General features: G+C 39.4%; 1 protein-coding gene across 2 annotated transcripts in view; it reads right to left on the reverse strand.

Moving 5' to 3' along the window:
• LOC126354126 (26S proteasome non-ATPase regulatory subunit 2-like) overlaps window positions 1–16,465 on the reverse strand; it is a 205,048-nt gene that overhangs the window by 169,797 nt on the left and 18,786 nt on the right. For both annotated transcript variants that reach the window (XM_050003522.1, XM_050003523.1), the window contains exons 3-4: window positions 8,454–8,582; window positions 8,098–8,273 (exon numbers count right to left, since the gene is read on the reverse strand). In XM_050003522.1, the coding sequence (XP_049859479.1) occupies window positions 8,098–8,273; window positions 8,454–8,582 (305 nt within the window). The remainder of the gene's footprint in view (window positions 1–8,097; window positions 8,274–8,453; window positions 8,583–16,465) is intronic.

Consider the following 16,465-nt stretch of genomic DNA (forward strand, 5'->3'; position numbering starts at 1 on the left):
TGAAATGTAATGAAACCTCATACAGTTCCTTATGTTTGATGCCGTCATCATAATGAATTCCTTAAATGATAACATTTTCATTAGATATCTCTGAGTAACATTATTTTCATGACTGAATACTTTCTGAATTACACCACTATCAAGTGGACAATTAAATGTTTCAGTGCACATCATTAGTGGGTGACAGTGATTAACAGGTTTGAAAAAGTCATCTTAATGCAGCAGTGTGGTGTACTCAGTGGAATAACATGGATTTTCGGTGATGCTATAACCCTGTACTCAACACCTGGATGTGTGCCATGGCACCAGGTCGCTGGCGCACTACATTTCAACTAGTCTGCACTGGCAGCTGCATGGGCCAGTGGACAGAGGCTGCCTATTGTGGGTCAAATGACTAGAGGCCAGGCATGACATCCACCATGCCACCTACCAGAGCCCTCCTCTATATAAAGACAGCGCAGCTGGTGCTCCTCCTCAGACTATGTTCTACTGCTTAATGCGCTGTTTCTATGTCTGTCATTTACTTGAATGTAGTTCAGTTCTTAGCAACCACATTATTAACTGTTAAGATGCGATTGGCAATGAGTTGCTGATAACCTTGGTGTTGAGCACATGTAAACTCCATCAACAAGTGTGGTGTTCACTTCCATAGGCTCAGTCTATTTGGTTGTTCCATAAGTTCTCTTGTACATGGAGGCAGTGCTCATATCTCTCCTCGAGCAGCGGCAGTCTGTTACAGTGACTATCACAAATTTGTAGGCCATCTTGACTAATCACGTTTCTATGCTATTACCTTACCTAACACCTTTTCCCCTTACTACAATGCAGCAGAAGACTGAAAGGCCTTGAGAAGTGGCTTCAGCAACATTTCCTTGATTTTGTTGTCAGTGATACAAACTTGTGTACAGCTTTGTTTCTTTCTTGGATTTCCCCTCAAATTTACCACTTGATGTGCCCGTTAGCTAAGCTCCATGAACCAGCATTACTTTTGTTTGACAAAACATGCAAGTTGTTGTCAAATTATCAAGATACACACACAGAAGTCACTGCAGCATGTGTTGAGTTCTTTCATTATCATAAAGAGCCCAAACAGCCCTACCAGGCTTCAGTGGACAAACTCTACTGCTTCAGTCACAAATGTCAGTTTGTTACCGATTCCCATCATGATTCCTCTGCTGATTCAGTGGTCTGTGACACCATCATTTGATTGGCTCCTGACTAGGAGGTGTGTCAATACACACTACAGAGTGAGAATCCATCTTTGGCTGATGTTTTGAATATCGCTGAATCTTTTGAGGCATCTTGTGCTGGTGGTGATCAGATTGAGGCTTGGTGTGACATCTCCACAGTGGCTCCTGTTTCTGGTCATCGAGCATTAGTTAGTTCTTCAGGGGAGGACAACGTGGCAGCTGTACAAATACCACACTGGACTGGACAGCAATGTGCCAAACAACAGCAACTACAGTAGCAGCAGTGGTCAGCCCTCCCATCTTGCCCATACTGCTTCTTGCAACATGACAGAGCTGTGTGTTTTAAGTGTTGGGTGAATTGTAACAACTGTAAGAAAAAAAGGACAATAGCATCTGTGTGTCATTCCTTGCCCTCCCCTGCAGATATGGATGAGGATGTTAATTGTGTGTCTCCAGTGCTTACATGTAATAACAAACTGTTTATGGAAGTGCGATTGATGGATAAAGTGCTCTGACAACAACTGGTCACAAGTGCAGCTGTGACATTGCTGATTCACAAATTTATGTGAACTTGGGATCTCCAGCATTGTCTCCATTACCTGATATTTGGTGAGCTCCAACAAGCAATATATTCCAATTTTGGGGAAATCTATGACTCCTGCTGTGTATAAATCTGTGGTTCATTTCTTGTCTTTTCTGGTGATGCGTGGTACTGGTTCCATTGTGGATGCAGTGCACCTTGTTTCTACCCTGGCCCCTTACCAGCAGTTAGATCATCTCTTTTTTTATATGGGTTAGGTTGTGCCACTTATTTTATGGCCCACATTATGCTGAAAACTACGGTTCATCTACAGTTTTTCCAGGTGTGCCTTATAACAGTGGCCTTGCATGATCAAGTGAAATCAGACTTGTATAGGCAGACATCACTGCGGTCACACAACCTATTACATCAAGTGAATGGCCAACTCCCTTGTGTTTGTTAAAACAAGCATGACTTTCCAGACAGATATTCTCATTTATAACAACTCTATTCTGTAAATAACTAATAGCACAGGCCAACGAAATTTCTTTTGAAAATTTTTTTTTTTTTTACTTTGGTAGCTGATCTTTATAGATCTTTATGAGCTGAATCCAAATCTAGCCTTATTTTTTTGTATCACCTATAGTTTTCAAGCAATATGTTTTTTACTATGTAGTATAAAAATCCTATGCTATACGGTAAACAGAGAAATTAATGAAACGCTTTTACAACATAAGCATGGTTTGTATTTACAGTAAGCTACTTAAAACAATGAAATGTGTTAATAGAGGTTTCACTTGCCAGCTGGAATTGGTTTGTATTTTCTTTCTCTTTTTTCTTTGAAGCTTCTTGTGTAACTTTTTCTATGATGAATTGCTTGCTGAATTTCTCGGTGAAGTGACCAACAGTAGTCATCCATCATGTTGGTGCTCCAGTGGCCTTGGTAGCAGTTTTCCATCACTTTAATGTCCCGGTGAAAACGCTCTTCTTGCTCCTCACTAACATCTCCCAAATTGTCCAGGAAGTAATCAAGGTGACTGTTCAAAAAGTGAACTTTCAGGCTCATTAAACATCCTAAAGTTTTAAATTTCTTTAACATTGCAGCTATAATAGAAACATATTCTGGGTCTTTTTCATGTCCTAAGAACTTTGTAATGATATCCATGCTTCTTTCTCATTTAAGGTCATTGTGGATTCAAAGTTAACATCGATTTTCTAATGTCAGGTCTGACAAAGACACCTTCTTTTAGTTTAGCTTTTGAAAGGTATGGAAACTTTTGACAGAGATACTTAAATCATGGTCCATCTTTAAGCAAAGCCTTTACAAACCGTTTCATTGAGCCTAACTTTATATGTAGAGGTGATAGGAGCACATTTTTTGGATCTACAAGGATTATGCGTAGAATGTTCTTTTCACCAGGTTTTAAAGACTCCCTCACAGGTTAGTTCTTTCTGCACCAGTGTTGATCCCTAGTCCTACTGTCCTATCCACACACATGGAAATTTCGTAAAGCCACCTTGCTGACCAAGGAACATGCATGTTACTTTTAGATTGCTACATATCATCCAACCATGAGCGGAATGAGTATTTTATTTAGCACTATTTCTAGGTTTTCATAGCTCTCTTTCATATGTACAGAATGTCCAACAGGTACAGATGCATTCATGTTACCATTGTGTAATAAAACAGCCTTTAAACTAGTTTTGGATGAATCAATAAACAGCCTCCAATCTTCCTTTTTGTATTCAATACCAAATTCATTCATCAGACTGGGACTGTCTGAGCAGTACACATGTATATGCTGGTTCCAACTTACAATAAGCTCTTTTCTTTTAATTTAGAGCCAAGCAATTCACCTTTTTCTTTCATTAAGGCCAGATCCCTAACCAAATCATTAAGATCGGTCTGAGTAAACAATTTGGGCTCTAAACTCTCTGTATTACAATGGAATTCATTTTCATCTGGTTCATCTGAATCACATTGTACATCAGAAAATACTTCTGTTGGAATAGAATTTAAATCATCTGGTGGTTCAGGAACCGGCAAATCTACACAATGCCCTACTGGTCGGATGGTGGACGGAAGGTTAGGGTATTAGGGTACCTTATTACCTTCTTGTTTTTCGAATTATGACCAGTAATGTCAATACTGCAAAAAAGCAGTCATTGAAATGATTTCTTGGCTCCCTCCATATCATAGGAACAGCAAATCTGGCTTTTTTTCTCCTTTTTGGATCATTTTCTCAGATTTTCAACACACACATAACAGACCGTATGCAGTGCCCAAGATTTATCTTGATCATCAAGTATGATAGATGAACCTTTTTCACGAAGTCTGTAATGTTTCTTTGGTGTTTTTTAATCACAAATTCCCACAAATATAACAAAAACTATTAGCAGAGTTTTACAACCGCAATCAGACATTGTACTGAGTACACGCACAGGAAACGGGAAAGTGAGATTGACAGTTCACAAAACACCATCTGTTAACATAAAAATAGAATCGACCTTTTTTGCCAGCAAATGTTTTTTAGCAGTGCTACCAGTGTCATCTACATTCATACACCTCCTTTTTAAATTATTTTAACTGTATAAAAGCTGTTAAATTCTTTAAAAAATCTATTAATTTAATAAATTTAACCATAAAATGTGAAGAAATGGTGGGTGACACAGTTTTTTAAGTATCATATTTGGAGTTCCCATCCTTAAAAAAACATAAGAATAAGGTATTTTCAGCAAAAAGTTTTTCCATTGTTGGCCTGTGTAGTTCATAGGATTTTAAATATATTAATTGTTAGGCTTTGGGATCACACCATACCTGATGGCACAAACAGGAAAAATAAATAGATGCTTTGTTTCCCATTAATAAGTAAATTCATCTCTTTCTCACAAGGAGAAGAGAAAAGTAACTCAAACTGATACGAGACTCAGGATTTATAACAAGTGTAACTAACCATCTGAATAAGTTAAATCCATCATTGCAGTACAAAGAACAACTAAAGGTGTCATATCATTCATAAAACAGAATATGTTCATCTGCAAAAAAATAAATAAATAAAATGAACATAAATATGACAATTAGAAGTCCAGCTTGGAATACCAACAATATTATGAATAGCACAGATTGCTACTCACTGTAAAGAAGACTGTGACCAGGAGCAAAGTGGACCACCCTGCAACACAACATGCAGGTGAACATAACATGCTTGATTTCAGTGGCTGCTTTACAGGCCAGGCTATGTGGATACCCCCTGTTGTGTTGGCAGGAGGGCCAACACCATGTTACTAGAGGAGGCCGAAATGCACACGTTTTAGCTCACACAGGCTGGCGTAAGTAAGGAAGAACTATACTGACATGAGGTCTGGAACATGACAAGGAATTAGAATTCAGAAATTGTACGTAGCTAGTTTGATACTTAATTGTAATCCATTAATGATGAACGTCACTCTTGACGGTACATAATTCACAATATCAATAGTAACTGAATATGGCGCCTTGCTAGGTCGTAGCAAATGATGTAGCTGAAGGCTATGCTACACTGTTGTCTCTGCAAATGAGAGCGTCTGTAGCCAGTGAACCATCACTAGCAAAGTTGGCTGTACAACTGGGGTGAGTGCTAGGGAGTCTCTCTAGACTAGACCTGCCATGTGGCGGTGCTCGGTCTGCAATCACTGATAGTGGCGACACGCGGGTCCGACGTATACTAATGGACCGCGGCCGATTTAAAGCTACCACCTAGCAAGTGTGGTGTCTGGCGGTGACACCACACCCCCTCCACCACCAGGTTTTCTGTTGTGCCTGTTTCAACCCAATGTGTCGTCCTTGTGGTGAGTAGCAATCTATCCTATTCATAATTTTGTCAACAGAAATATGATATTCATTTATGACCAAGATCATATTAAAACACCTGAAACTACAATAAAACAGAATATAAAGTCTTCTGAAACAAGATTTGATGAAATCAACATCTTTTAAATTGAAATTCAGCTTTCATTTTTCAGTTTCACTCAATGATGCATCACCATCAGACACGCTACAAATACCAGTTTTTCAGGATCCAATAATGTATGCATCCACATTAAGATGAAAACACTTCATCATCTCAAATTTTTGCTCTTTCTTAGAAAAGTAAATGTCAAACTGAAAAAACTCAATAAACATATTATGTACTTTGAGCAGAGACATATCTTTGATATGTCCTTTACTTCTCACTCCTTTAATACAGATTCACCCTCAAAATAGTGTATGTTATTGGCTGTTATGTGAGCTGCAAAAGCTAAAGTCTGTAGCTCACAAGGTATGTCATACTGGCCCAAGAAGCTGCAATATTCCATGGAGCATGGAGTGCTCTGTACTTCATTTATGAGGTAATACACTAAGTAACCTGCTCTAGACAAAGCAGTTGACTGGTGGTGAACATGTTTGTAATTACACAGCAAATCTGTCAAAATCTTTAGGAAACATAGCTTCTGGTCGACATTAAAATTATGTTACTGTGCAAGATAATACAGGAGCATTATTAGGATTGCCACAAGTTTTCCCACGTGAAATTTCATGATATTTTCCTGATTTACAAACAAGTTTTAGCATTTTTTCCCGGCAGATTTTGACATCTCAAGAGTAAGTTACGAAGTAAGTTGACAAGCTATCTTTGCAGCTATGGTACACGAAACGATAGTGCAAATGAAGAAATATCTAAATAATAATAATAATAATAATACTGCAAGTAAGTGCTGTTTCTTGATGTGAGCACAAATCTTAAGAGATAAATTTTTAATGAATTGTTGTTAGATGGGGAAGGCAAGCCAAATGGTATCTGTGTTTCATTAAAACCACTGATGTTATTTTATTTCAATAAAATGAAACAAATGAAACATGCTCGGTGACAAAAATATACATTTCCTTGGAGTCACAAGACAGATTTAAAATACCTTCGCTGATTTCAGAAATAGCCTCAGAGAAAGTAGGCCTCTTGAAAGAAGTGTATAAGGCAGGGAAGAATTGTGTAAACCAATATTGCAGATGACTGCCAATAAAATGTTGGTTCTAATATGTTCATTATTGTTGGTTATTGCCCATTGTGTTATATCTATTTTACAGCTATGATTTTTCTTTTGAGAAATATATGAATACATAGCATACAAACCACCAGTGACTGACACAAATTTCTTCTTCTTATTGTCCATACTTTCTAACACACAAACTACTTTTGAAGAGCCAGAATGCACCAGAACAAATAAAATTTCTATAAAATGTCACAATGTACAACGTATGTGCGGTGAGACAGCTGCAATTCCTGAAATCCATTGTCCATGGTCTCTGGCCTGCTGAGGAGGATTGCAGTCCTGGGTCCATGGATAAACCATGAAAATCTGCTGCATTACATCACACTCAAACAGACCCGGCATGCAGACAGATCGGTGAGACCAGATCTGACAAGCAGAGCCTGCACATTATTGGGAACCAAATGGCTTCAGGTCAGCAAGCCTCATCCATTACAGATACCCGCAGAAATGGTCTGTGATTTTGGCCTGTTGCAGAAATCCACTCAGGTGGCCAGCTATTCACAAGCCTCAGACAGCATGTTGATGAAATGAGACCACGGTGATCAATCTGTGCAGTAGGTAACTTGTTCAAATACTCTGTGAATTATTAATAAGGAGGATAGGATGACAGCTGAGCTGCAGACAGGCAAGTAGGAAAAAAACAATCATAATCTCACATCTAAATTTTCAGCCACAGCTTTTGTCAGAAAATGAGAGCATACACACATTCACACAATCACTCAGACACAACTCATGCACACACGACCGCCATCTCTGGCTGCTGTGTCTACAATCTCTGAGAGTAATATCCAAATAAACCACTCCTCATGCCTCCCTGGCTCTTTTTGGCAGCTGCTAGGCTAGCAGCAAGAAATGGTGGCAGCACTGACCACAAGCCGAGGGGCACGATAGGAAGGGGAGAAGAAGTAGGAATTGGTGCACATAATCAGCTGCAGCCAGCCAGTGATGATGCATGACACCTCAGTAAACAAACCATTTCATCTAATGAGACAAAAATGAGATTCTTACAGTGTTATTATTTTTTTTTTCAAATTTCCCTAATGTGTTTGAAATTTCCTCATATTCCATGATTTCCAGAATCTGTGGCAATCCTGATTATTTACAATCTGCAACTACTTACCTGCACCTACTTACTACTAAACAAATGTGAAAAAATGTAAATTAATTACTTTTTCATTATGAATTATACATGAATAACTGTTTTTCTTCTGATGACAAACAGAGATAATAGGGTTACTGACATCCATATAAAATTCTGTAGAATAAGTCCAGTTACCTACTTTTATAGTAATATTTAGAATAGAAGTGTACATCTCTCACCTGACATATTCATGTCCCCAATCAGCAATATCTCTCTGCAGACCTTGGAGGCAATATTTGAGGCACTCTCGTTTTCCTTCTAATTCTTTAACATCTGACATAGCCATTGATACAACAGATATTACATCTGCACACAGGCTTCGAGTCTTCCCTTCTTTCATTTTTCTGTGAATTTCCTGTTATAAGAAATGCTATCTAAATAAATTTCAGAGAAAAATAGAGTACGGCTTTGCAGATATTTATTAGAAATTGTGGCAGAATAGGATGCCATAAATTTGTTGGAAGAAGCAACTTTCATTTGATTACCAGATTACTTCACTTTTATCTAATATATATGGCAAAAAAATTACACAAACCTTGAGTGAAGGATAATGAGAACGCATATGTTTTAAAGGAAAGGGAACACTTGTCATTGAGGTTGTTGCTGAGCGGATAAGATTACGAAGAGTTTCAAGTGCATGTCTATATTGGCTGTAATCATCTTCCTGAAAAGAAAATATATTGTTAGTATCAAAAGGATAGTTCACCTGAGAAAACTAAAAAAGTACAAAGAGAAGAAAAGTTAACCAAAACTTACCATAAGGAGGTGAAACACCAATATTGCCTACTACACAAATTTAAACTAGAAGGAAAGTATCAGTGACAGAGGGAGTAAGAGGTCATAGACAGTGTACCCCGATAAGTGATCCACATAAGAAATAGCATGTAACCTTTCAAGATATGGAAATAACCTTTTATTCATCAACTAAAATGTACTAAGTCAAAAAGATAAGGATAAGAACTAAATTTGTCAATAATCTCACAAGGCACCAGCATAAAATGCATCACTGGGATACAATGCTATGGTGCAGACCTTTAAGAATGTCTTTACACTGCAACTTGATCCAAAAACCAAGCCTTGTGTAAGTCAGATGTTGTGGTGCCCATGAAGCTGACTAGCTGCAACAAAGGCTATCCACATGCTGTGAGAGGGGGCTGATAAGTGTCTAGGGAGTGTGATCTCATGATTCTGGACTTGTCGTGGTGTGGGGTGTTTGTGAAACATCTGGAATACTTGAGGGAAAGATCCACACCAGTTTGACAAGTTCTTTTAAGGGCACGCCACTATGCGTGATGTCTATGCTTGGGGTTGTTGTGGTGTGCCACATTAGACTGTGAAGCATCAGTGTTCAGGCCACGTGGAGAGCAACTTGCATGAGAAGTGACACCAGCATTAGCTGTCACACTGCCGGCCACTGGGGGGGGGGGGGGGGGGGGGCATCAGCTTCGGCGGCAGGGAGATGTGTGGCATTGGCAACTCAGAGACAGCAGACACGTCAGTAACAATGAAGTCTGTACATATACGAGAGTATCAACATATCAACTTCTAGGTATCTCATTTACATATCATGAAACATGCATCAGGCAAAAAGCAACACAGAGATTGCAACAAAGCCCTCCACAAAAACTTCTGAGCATTCAGAAAGAAGTAATGGACAAACATGAGAACATAACACTATACACCGATGAGGAATTCCTTGTAACCAAAATGGCTACTGCTGCGAAAATACTAGAGTTGAAATGCAAGCTCACTCACTGGACAATATCACAAGCAAAACTGACTGGGCATATAGAACAATTAGAAAAAGACAATGCCATGCTTAGGGAAGAAAACAAAAACCAGACAATCCGTTCATTTGCTAATGTGGCAGTCACTGGTCCACTCATTCAGATGGTCACGACAAAATGAAAGATGGAGACCACACAAGCCAAGCAGGGTAGCATACTATTTATCAAGACCAAGCGCTAAACAGATGAAAAGGAAATACAGACACCTGTGGTAGACGTAACTGACCTGAAGAAAGAAAAGATGTTGTTGTTGTGCTCTTCAGTCCTGAGAATGGTTTGATGCAGCTCTCCATGCTACTCTATCCTGTGCGAGCTTCTTCATCTCCCAGTAACCACTGCAACCTACATACTTCTGAATCTGCTTGGTGTATTCATCTCTTGGTCTCCCTCTACGATTTTTACCCTCTACGCTGCCCTCCAATACTAAATTGGTGATCCCTTGATGCCTCAGAACATGTCCTATCAAATGATCCCTTCTTCTATTCAAGTTGTACCACAAACTTCTCTTCTCCGCAATCCTATTCAATACCTCCTCATTAGTTATGTGATCTACCCGTCTAATCTTCAGCATTCTTATGTAGTACCACATTTCGAAAGCTTCTATTCTCTTCTTGTCTAAACTATTTATCATCCATGTTTCACTTCCATACATGGCTATACTCCATACAAATACCTTCAGAAAAGACTTCCTGACACTTAAATGTATACTTGATGTTAACAAATTTCTCTTCTTCAGAAATGCTTTCCTTCCCATTGCCAGTCTACATTTTACATCCTCCCTACTTCGACCATCATCAGTTATTTTGCTCCCCAAGTAGCAAAACTCATTTACTACTTTAAGTGTCTCATTTCCTAATCTGATACCCTCAGCATCACCCGACTTAATTTGACTACATTCCATTATCCTCGTTTTGCTTTTGTTAATGTTCATCTTATATCCTCCTTTCAAGACACTGTCCATTCTGTTCAACTGCTCTTCCAAGTCCTTTGCTGTCTCTGACAGAATTACAATGTCATCGGCAAACCTCAAAGTTTTTATTTCTTCCCCATGGATTTTAATACCTACTCCGAATTTTTCTTTTGTTTCCTTCACTGCTTGCTCAATATACAGATTGAATATCGGGGAGAGGCTACAACCCTGTCTCACTCCCTTCCCAACCACTGCTTCCCTTTCATGTCCCTCGACTCTTATAACTGCCATTTGGTTTCTGTACAAATTGTAAATAGCCTTTCACTCCCTGTATTTTACCCCTGCCACCTTCAGAATTTGAAAGAGAGTATTCCAGTCAACATTGTCAAAAGCTTTCTCTAAGTCTACGAATGCTAGAAACGTAAGTTTGCCTTTCCTTAATCTTCCTTCTAAGATAGGGTCAGTATTGCCTCACGTGTTCCAATATTTCTACGGAATCCAAACTGATCATCCCCTAGGTCGGCTTCTACTAGTTTTTCCATTCCTCTGTAAAGAATTCGCGTTAGTATTTTGCTGCCGTGACTTATTAAACTGATAGTTCGGTAATTTTCACATCTGTCAACACCTGCTTTCTTTGGGATTGGAATTATTATATTCTTCTTGAAGTCTGAGGGTATTTCGCCTGTCTCATACATCTTACTCACCAGATGGTAGAGTTTTGTCAGGACTGGCTCTCCCAAGGCCGTCAGTAGTTCTAATGGAATGCTGTCTACTCCCGGGGCCTTGTTTTGAGTTAGGTCTTTCAGTACTCTGTCAAACTCTTCAAGCAGTATCATATCTCCCATTTCATCTTCATCTACACCCTCTTCCATTTCCATAATATTGTCCTCAAGTACATCGCCCTTGTATAGACCCTCTGTATACTCCTTCCACCTTTCTGCTTTCTCTTCTTTGGTTAGAACTGGGTTTCCATCTGAGCTCTTGATGTTCATACAAGTGGTTCTCTTATCTCCAAAGGTCTCTTTAATTTTCCTGTAGGCAGTATTTATCTCACCCCTAGTGAGATAAGCCTCTACATCCTTACATTTGTCCTCTAGCCATGCCTGCTTAGCCATTTTGCACTTACTGTCGATCTCATTTTTGAGACGTCTGTATTCCTTTTTGCCTGCTTCATTTACTGCATTTTTATATTTTCTCCTTTCACCAGTTAAATTCAATATTTCCTCTGTTACCCAAGGATTTCTACTAGCCCTCGTCTTTTTACCTACTTGATCCTCTGCTGCCTTCACTACTTCATCCCTCAAAACTACCCATTCTTACTCTACTGTATTGCTTTCCCCCATTCCTGCCATTTGTTCCCTTACGCTCTCCCTGAAACTCTGTACAACCTGTGGTTTAGTCACTTTATCCAGGTCCCATCTCCTTAAATTCGCACCTTTTTGCAGTTTCTTCAGTTTTAATCTACAGTTCATAACCAATAGATTGTGGTCAGAGTCCACATCTGCCCCTGGAAATGTCTTACTATTTAAAACCTGGTTGCTACATCTCTGTCTTACCATTACATAATCTAGTTGAAATCTGTCAGTATCTCCAGGCTTCTTCCATGTATACAACCTCCTTTTATGATTCTTGAACCAAGTGTTCACTACAATTAAGTTGTGCTCTGTGCAAAATTCTACCAGGCGGCTTCCTCTTTCATTTCTTAGCCCCAATCCATATTCACCTACTACGTTTCCTTCGCTCCCTTTTCCTACTACTGAATTCCAGTCATCCATGACTATTAAATTTTCGGCTCCCTTCACTATGTGAATAATTTCTTTTATTTCGCCATACATTTCTTCAATTTCTTTGTCATCTGCAGAGCTATTTGGCATATAAACTTGTACTACTGTAGTAGGCGTGGGCTTCATGTCTATCTTGGCCACAATAATGCGTTCACTATGCTGTTTGTAGTAGCTTACCCACATTCTTATTTTTTTTTATTCATTATTAAACCTACTCCTGCATTACCCCTATTTGACTTTGTATTTATAACCCTGTATTCGCCTGATGAAAAGTCTTGTTCCTCCTGCCACCAAATTTCACTAATTCCCACTGTATCTAACTTTAACCTATCCATTTCCCTTTTTAAATTTTCTAACCTACCTGCTCGATTAAGGGACCTGACACTCCACGCTCCGATCCGTAGAACGCTAGTTTTCTTTCTCCTGATAACGATGTCCTCTTGAGTAGTCCCCGCCCGGAGATAAGAATGGGGGACTATTTTACCTCCCGAATATTTTACCCAAGAGGACGCCATCATCATTAACCATACAGTAAAGCCGCATGCCCTCGGGAAAAATAACAGCTGTAGTTTCCCCTTGCTTTCAACCGTTCGCAGTACCAGTACAGCGAGGCTGTTTAGGTTAGTGTTACAAGGCCAGATCAGTCAATCATCCAGACTGTTGCCCCTGCAGCTACTCAAAAGACTGATGCCCCTCTTCAGGAACCACGCTTTTGTCTGGCCTCTGGCCTCTCAACAGATACCCCTCCATTGTGGTTACACCTACGGTACGGCTATCTGTATCGCTGAGGCACGCAAGCCTCCCCACCAACGGCAAGGTCCTTGGTTCATGGGAGGGGGAGGGGGGAGATAAGAATCAAGAAAACGAAGGCATCAGACAATGAAGACATAACTGAAACAGAAACAGGAGAAGAAATCAGAGAGCTGAAACAAAATTCAGAGCTAAATAAAGAAATGATAAGCAAGCCACCTAGAAGTGTAGGCTGAAAGTGACAGCATATGGCAGGGGTCGGCAAACAATGGCCCACAAGCTGGATCCGTCCTGTGACAGCTGTTCATCCGGCATGCTGACAATACCTGATTTGCTTAATGAATGTATGGTACATGAGACATTTCTGCCATGTTACTGATGTTACAGTTGTTAAATCTGGCATTGGAGCTTCTGCAGAAGAATTTGTGTATGGTGGCCCACTCACAGTCCTTTCTGAATTTTTCAAGCAACAACATGACCACCCATCATGTGAACCTTTGTCCCAACTTCAGAAAGTCAAGAGTTTCATTTTAAATTTCATTCGTCACTGGCATCCTGACATATAGACCAAGATTATCTTCATACACAAGGATCTGCAGATGTGTTCTCATGTTATGTTGGGAACACACTCTGTCAAATCACCTTTACAAACATTTTACATGAGCGTTACACGTTACAGTGCGTTCCGTCACACGCAACCAGTCACCATCAGATCCAGGCTTTTTTTTTAAGAAACTGATTCAGATTTCTGTGACTTGCCTTATCATAAAGTAGTGAGGTGGTTCAGCTGCAGTAAGGCTCTGTTTTGTTTTTGTAAGCTCTGAAAGGAAACAATTTTTTTCTCACTGAAACGGAGAGCTGATCCACAGCTGCCAGATCTTGCGTGGGTGTCAAAGTAATCATTTTTGCTTGAGATCATCTCCCTCCTGAATGAACTGAATTTGAAATTTCAGGGAAGGGATAACCTCGTCTGTGGTTCACAAACTATCATCAAAGGATTTTGAAGAAAGTTGTCATTGTTTGAAGCACAACTGGGAGGAGAAAACATTTTTCATATTCGTTCCAGTCCTGGGAGAGGTCAACTCTGTTTCCTGAAAAAAGAAAAATATTCATGAGCTAAAGAGACATTTTTTTTAAAATATCATATTTTGATAGATCGGAGAGGTGATCTTTTGTTACAGATCTGTATGACTGTAAACTTGATGCTGTGCCAGTTGAACTTCACTGATTCGCAAGCAAATGACTTGTTGAAACAGAAGTACACAGAAGGAAACCTTGTTGAATTTTATCACTGCTAATCTGATGTTGAGTTTCTGAAACTAAATAATCTGCCACTGTTATGGCATTTATGTCTATGAGTAAACATTTTCAAAAATGAAGTACGTGAAGTCAGCACACCAAGTGAGACTGACTGACGAACATTTGAAAGTAATTTTCTTGATTGGATGCAGCAATACCAAACCAAACATGGCTGAAATTTTGAAAACGGAATGCCAGTTTCACAAATCTCACTAACGCTTTTTGCTGCTTATTGTTAGTTTGTGAGATGTGGATATGTGCATTCTTGTTCTAATCTGACTACCTTTCTGCTAACATCGCCTTCTTTGATACATTTTTTAGTAAGTACTTTCGTTGGTTGTGCCATGCCAATCACCCATGATTAACATGGAGTGCTGAACTTAGCTCCTCATCTTTTTTCTCGGGGCTATTGTTCTGACCTGTAAATGCTGTACGGGATGATGGTGCAATCCACACTCATCATTTTCTCAGGTATCTGGCACGTCGTGAAGGAAGTTTTGTGACCTCTGGTGTACAATGTTCCAGCTACTATGCCAGAAAGTAAATTAATTGAATCACTATATTAACAGAACTTGGAGGGAATGACAGATAGGGAGCAATTCTTGGAAGAAACAAAAGCCAGGTTTAAAACATGCCCATGGGTGAAGCTGACAGTAAATTATGTACCGAAGATAAATCCAAAAGTAAGAGCACAATTGGTTATGCAGAAAAGAATATAAAATGGATTTTAATCAACCATTACAAAGGACTATGCTTCAGTCACCAAACTGCCATGACTAACGGCACATTGCAAAGTACTGTAAGGAAAACAAGCCAAGATGCTCCAACAGCGGAGAGTGTGACCATCTAAAAATGAACTGTAAAAATACCAAGTTAGCTCCAATGTGCACAACATATGTGAAAAGGAAAAAAAAATCATGCAGCCAATGAGGTAAAGACTGTGATGTACCAAATGTTATTGGAGAGGTAAATTCAAAGAACTGAATATGGATTGTGCATTGTGCAATCCACTGGTGACAGTTGAAGAAGATGAAACATTGTCCAGGAAGAAAACTACTAAACCTGAACCCACTGACCAAGCAGATTATAAAATTACGTGTCATCTTTATAAGAAATGGAAACCTTCATCAAAAAGAAAGTGAGATGCTGCAAGAGCCAAAATGGCCAAAATATTCTCATCCACTGTGAAGGGCAGAATGAGAAGACGCATAGCAACACAAACGAAACGTGACTGACCATATGGACGAGGCAATAATGAGATGGACAATAAAAAGACCAATGGTAAGAATAATGGAGAGAAGGAGTGGAGTTTCTGGAAGTGGCTAAGAAGAAAGGAAAACAAGGAATGGACATCGTGCCTACCTCTGGACAATGAAGACGTAAAGAAGCATATACTACCAAATTCAGAAAAAGTTGAAATTGCAATAAATGCGAGATGTGATGGCACACAACACACTGTAGTAGTGGAGTGGGATAGCACACAACAGCAAATAGAGGAAGATTACAGAAATATACAAATCATAGAACCTATATATGGCTACAGGAACTACGAAACTGTGATGGACATGAGAAGAAAAATGGAAGAAGTTTATGGCCGAATCTGCAGCCTGTCTATGAAATCTGTGAAAACGAAGTGAGACTTGCTAAATTAGAGGATAAGCATTTATTAACCATAGCAATAAGCCATCCAGTTAGGCACAGTCATCCAGAAGGCTGTACCACAAATTTTCCTGTCATGGAGGAGGCTGATCTTATTCAGCTCAGTGTCAACAACTTTCCTACAAATACAAAGGAACTGCAGACTCTACCTGATATTGTCTTTAGGAGGAGGCAGTAGACACTTGATAGCATCTCTACAGGCTCCATAGCTATGTGCTCACTAGGTTTCCATGGCATTCACCTACAAGCAAATTGCACACCAAATGTGGTGGAACAGAGACAAATGATTAAAATCAGCCCAATAAATGCGATGCACAGTGTCATGGTGATACAAGGACTTGCGACTATGTGTTCAGGA

The sequence above is a fragment of the Schistocerca gregaria genome, chromosome 3, assembly GCF_023897955.1.
Source record: "Schistocerca gregaria isolate iqSchGreg1 chromosome 3, iqSchGreg1.2, whole genome shotgun sequence".
NCBI classification, from domain to species: Eukaryota; Metazoa; Arthropoda; class Insecta; order Orthoptera; family Acrididae; genus Schistocerca; species Schistocerca gregaria.